This window comes from Quercus suber, unplaced genomic scaffold (assembly GCF_002906115.3).
Source record: "Quercus suber isolate HL8 unplaced genomic scaffold, Cork oak 2.0 scaffold_72, whole genome shotgun sequence".
NCBI lineage: Eukaryota > Viridiplantae > Streptophyta > Magnoliopsida > Fagales > Fagaceae > Quercus > Quercus suber.
In genome coordinates, this window is record NW_027069537.1 from 1,484,951 (window position 1) to 1,489,939 (window position 4,989).

A 4,989-nucleotide genomic window follows, 5' to 3' on the forward strand; every position below is an offset into this window, starting at 1 on the left:
CTGATGGGATGGACGACCAGAGAAAAAGGCGAATAGACAATCAACAGATGGAAGCAAAAGATAGGAAGATGAAAACTATAAAAGAAGAGCTAGTAACGCCAAAAAGGAGAGGGAGGGGGAAGAACAAAAAGCCTCCTCGGCCACAGGCCGAGGAGCATTCCCTCATTCGTAAGAAAATACTTAGCCATTTTTTAAAGAGAAGTTTGGGCATGGTGATCAACGACCAGCACCTAAGCCTGTCAGCCCACTCTCTATAAATTTATTGTTTGGGCTTGTTGGGCTGAAAACCCAACACTCAATTCAAATTGAGTCCTTACAATTGGCGCCGTCTGTGGGAAGGATTAGGGTGCTGGCCGGTGCACCAGGTAAACGTTCCAAGTTATAAGTGTTTGTTTTACAGTAGATTGAGTAAGATAAGGTTCTTAGTTATAAGTGTTTGTTTTACAGTAGATTGAGTAAGATAAGGTTCTTAGTTCTAAGTGTTTGTTTTACGGTAGATTGAAAAAGATAACGTTCCAAGTTATGAATATTTGTTTTACAGCAGATTGAATAAGATGAGAGTTCTAAATTTTAAGTATTTATTGTGCAAAAAAAAAAAAAGAAAAAAAAAAAGAAAAAAAAAAACAACAACGAAAAAGAACAATAAAAGATCTTGATATTATTAATTCAAACGTAGAAAAATTACATATTACAATCAGAGGCTCAGGTAGGCCTGTGTTACAAGTAAATTTACAAGCTAATAGCCACCTGCTATTCCTAGCTACTCCTACAATCAGAGGCCCAGGTGAAGCCGCCCCAAGGGAGAACTAGCCGGAGGGAAGTGTCAACTCGTGCTTTTATCTGGCACCAAGAGAATGGGAGAGCTTGACACATGGTGGAGGAGGTGAAGGACAATCATGCCCTCAGGCCCCCAACCACTCCCTCCTCGGCTGGGCAGAGCTGGAACAAAGAGAGGAGCGGACGCAGGGGCTTGGGGGACCCTCCCCGTGATGTTCCCTCGATTCTCTCCGTTCCGCTCGAGTGTTGGCCATTGGAGATGGCAACACTCGAGCACCGCCCATGAGGTGAATTCGTGCGCCTTCCTCGTCGGGGGTGTGCTCCGAGGAAAGACGTGAGGTTCTCTAACAACACCCCTCTGGGATACCTCGAAGGGCACCATCAGGATTACGCTTGGACTCTGCCGCACTGAAAGCCCAGTGGGGGCTGCGGCCATACCGGTTCTTTTCAGTCCCGGCGACAATTCCGGCGGGGTTGTTAAAAGGGCATGTGAAGTTGGAAGGAGATGTTTTGCTCTGGTTGCGTTGAGAGGTTCATGGGTTGTGGGGTAACCATCTGCTTACTTTATATAGGGGATGAGAGTTTGGTGAGAATTAATTCATGCAGAATTCGAGAAGGGTATTATCATCTGGATCAGTAATGAAGTCCCAATTTCCAAGGAGGCCACGGACGGTTGGACTCGTGTCAATTTACGAGGGCATTAATGAAGGCGCGTTTCGTGCACCGGAGCGTCAAGCGCGGAATACGAACAGGCAAAGGGCGCTTCATAAATGAAAAAGATGGGGCCTCGAGTTAGAGGTGAGATCAATGCCACGTGTAAAGATCCTAATCTGACGCAAAGAGTAATCATCCCAATAAAGCGATCTGAGGGCAAATCCCTAATTACAAAGAATTGAAGTGGTAGACAGAGCCAAGGTATTGCATGGTCCTCGGACCCAAACCTATGGTAAAACTACACACACCGATTATATTCAATATTTATAGAAAAGAATTGAAGTGGTAGACAGAGCCAAGGTATTGCATGGTCCTCGGACCCAAACCTATGGTAAAACTACACACACCGATTATATTCAATATTTTAGAAAAGAATTGAAGTGGTAGACAGAGCCAAGGTATTGCATGGTCCTCGGACCCAAACCTATGGTAAAACTACACACACCGATTATATTCAATATTTATAGAAAAGAATTGAAGTGGTAGACAGAGCCAAGGTATTGCATGGTCCTCGGACCCAAACCTATGGTAAAACTACACACACCGATTATATTCAATATTTATAGAAAAGAATTGAAGTGGTAGACAGAGCCAAGGTATTGCATGGTCCTCGGACCCAAACCTATGGTAAAACTACACACACCGATTATATTCAATATTTATAGAAAAGAATTGAAGTGGTAGACAGAGCCAAGGTATTGCATGGTCCTCGGACCCAAACCTATGGTAAAACTACACACACCGATTATATTCAATATTTATAGAAAAGAATTGAAGTGGTAGACAGAGCCAAGGTATTGCATGGTCCTCGGACTCGAACCCACAAAGAGAATAACTGCTCCGAGAAAAGCCAAAGCATTACTCAATGTCAGGCGATAATACAACCCTTCGGTTTATATTTGGATGATAACAGATGGTCCCGTGATGCCAACTTCAGAATGAAATACAAATATTGAGTAGAATACAATAGCAAAACGAGCAGGATAAAGTATCATTGAACGAAAGCAAAAGCTCAAGTATTCGATTCAAAAAGAAAGTACACGACTCCCTTACAATGCCACTGAGGCAGGAAACGAGATAGTATCAAAGAAAAACATAAACAAAGCTATCCTAGGCCGTATACTAGTTCCTTCAACTCAGTAGTTAAATCAAAAAGCTAGGGCCAAAGCTCAACAGCTAGGTCTCTAAAAGCCCGTCGGAGGACTGGCCACGTCTTGAGGTCTTTCCTGACCCTCGGTTACGACTTCCCCCAACGCTATCCGGGGTTCGACCTCCTCGGATGGTTGACCAATTAACGGAGCATCCTCGGCGGTCTTGTCTTGATTTTCAACCGATGGTAAGGAAGATTCCTCCTCAGGAGCAGCAGGCGTAACCTCGCGAATGGCAGTAGGGTAATATACCCTATCTTCCCTTCTAAGATCAGACGAGGCGTCAATCCCTGCTTGGTTGAGGGCTTCATGCCAAGTTTGAGAGCAATAATGCCTGCACACAGCAGGAACTTGAGCCCGAAGGGTGGCTTCAGTCTTAGCCACCCCTTCGGTGAAAGCCTCTTCTTTTGCCTCGTCCACAGAGCGCTCAGCGTCTGTTTTTGCAAAAATTGCCTCGTCTCTGGCTCTCACAGCCTCGTCCCTGGCATACTCGGCAACACCTTTGTCGTGGATTGCTTTGGTCAAACTTCCCTTCATGTAGGAAATGTCCTCTTTGGCCTTCTGTAATTGACTTTCAACTTCTTGCAAGTGGACAGTTTGATCCTCAGCTTGCTTCCTGACCACGGCTAGGTCAGAAACAGCAATATCCCTGGCCTTCGTCATTTCTGCCAGATCCTCGGTCGCCTTTTTTAGGTCGGCCTCAGATCTCTTAAGAGTTTTAGCCGCTTCTAGGAATTTATCGCGCTCTTGCGCCAAGGCGTGACTATGGTCGCCAACCTCTTCGCCCAACCTAAAAAGGGCCTGGATAGCCTGCCAGCAAAAACAAGCAGCTTTATAAAGAGAAAGCAAAGTACTAAGCAACAAAAAGTTCTAGTAAAAAGAATGGTTGCCAAAGGACCTACCATGCCTAGATATTTCTTAAGGTCGAAGACAACCTCTACCCCACTCATTTTCTCCAACTCAGCCATGTCAATGGGAAGAAGAAGAGATTTCTCTAGGGCCTCGGCTACGAGAGCCCCCTCGTCTCCTTGAGACTCTCGTATTGACGCGTTATCCATTAGGGGCTGGTCATGGAGCATGGCAGCAGGCAGCCACGCTTGGGCCTGGGGCTGCTGGATGACCTTCTTGCCTTTCTTTTGATCACCAAGTTTCAACTGCTTTGGGGGTCTACGAGTCTTACCCTCCTCGGGCGAAGAACGAGATTTGCTCCCATCCATTGGATCCTTACCCTTAGAAAGTCTTTTCCTTTTCGGATCAGGGGACTCAGTAGAAGGGGCAGCTATTATAGGGGTGGGTGATGACCTGGTTTGCACGATTGGAACCTGGGACTGAGGTGCTGGGGGCTGGGATTGTGACTCCCTTGGCATATCTTTCTTGGAACCACCTTCGAGTAGGTCAAAAAGATTGGTCCGGGCTGCCTCTTTAAACCCATCTTGGCTTGGGTACCAACACTTAAAGACTGAAGATCGGCTTCGGATAAGTGAGGATCCCCTAGGTCACCGGGAGGATCCTCGGGCTGATCAGCTAAGTCAAATACACTATACTCGTCCTCGGAGGAGCTCAATTCGACCACCTCCCTTGCTTTCTTAGGCGGTCCTTTCTCGGCCACCGTTACTTGCTGGGATGAAGAGGGACCCGATAGCGGAATACCTTCAGGTATGTAAGACCCCCCAGTAAAAGAGAAACCGCTCTCCACCACGGTAATCTGTGTAAGCCGAGGATCACGAGCTCTAATTACGTGCTGCGGAACAGGGAATGACGTTTGAGCTGGGTCACACCCGAGGATTTTATGAGCAGCTCTGACTTGGTTGTCAGATTCGTTCAAGAAAATTCCGACCTGAGAACGGTCTCCAAATCCGCTTTGTTGACCAGGTGAAAGTGACGTGCAAAGGCGTGTGGATCTGTGAAAAGAAAAGTGAAATTATTATGATTAGTCAACCGAGTTGAGTATATAGGTATAAAACGCAAAGGCACTAAACCTAAATTATCTTGTACTTCGGACGCCCTACCTGGCTTCCCCTCTACGGTTGGGCAATGAAGGCCGTCGTGCCATTCTCCCGACACTATGAGGAAATCTTGGTTCAACCCCTTATTGGAGTCAGGAAGACACTGGATGAGACGAACCCTATCGTCCCTTGTCTTCATGTAATACGTCTTACCCCTCAGGTGATGAAGATTATAACACCAATTCACATCATGGTGAGTCAGTCTCAGCCCCAGTTTCTCATTCAAGGTATCTACACACCCTAGTATCCTAAACACATTCACAGCACACTGAGTGGGGGACAGGCGGAAATGCCTGAGGTAATTGAGGGTCACCGGCCTCATAGGGATTCTCATCCCTCCTTCT

The 4,989-nt window shown here is 46.4% G+C and overlaps 1 protein-coding gene across 1 annotated transcript; it reads right to left on the reverse strand.

Annotated features, from left to right (window-relative positions):
* Positions 1-2,675: 2,675 nt before the first annotated feature.
* Positions 2,676-4,692, reverse strand: LOC136067438 (uncharacterized). The gene is made up of 4 exons (XM_065773301.1): positions 4,649-4,692; positions 4,184-4,540; positions 3,542-4,076; positions 2,676-3,449 (listed from the first exon to the last, which is right to left on the reverse strand). Exons 1-4 carry the CDS (start codon positions 4,690-4,692, stop codon positions 2,676-2,678), a joined length of 1,710 nt encoding a protein of 569 aa, XP_065629373.1.
* Positions 4,693-4,989: the final 297 nt, after the last annotated feature.

Excerpts from the sequence above, each read along its gene's own strand:
- LOC136067438 (XM_065773301.1), bottom strand. The coding sequence starts at position 4,692 with ATGGCACGACGGCCTTCATTGCCCAACCGTAGAGGGGAAGCCAG. Across the intron at positions 4,541-4,648 it reads AACCGTAGAGGGGAAGCCAG|ATCCACACGCCTTTGCACGT; the intron begins GTAGGGCGTCCG and ends TTCTTTTCACAG. Across the intron at positions 4,077-4,183 it reads TTGAGCTCCTCCGAGGACGA|CCAAGATGGGTTTAAAGAGG; the intron begins GTATAGTGTATT and ends TTGGTACCCAAG.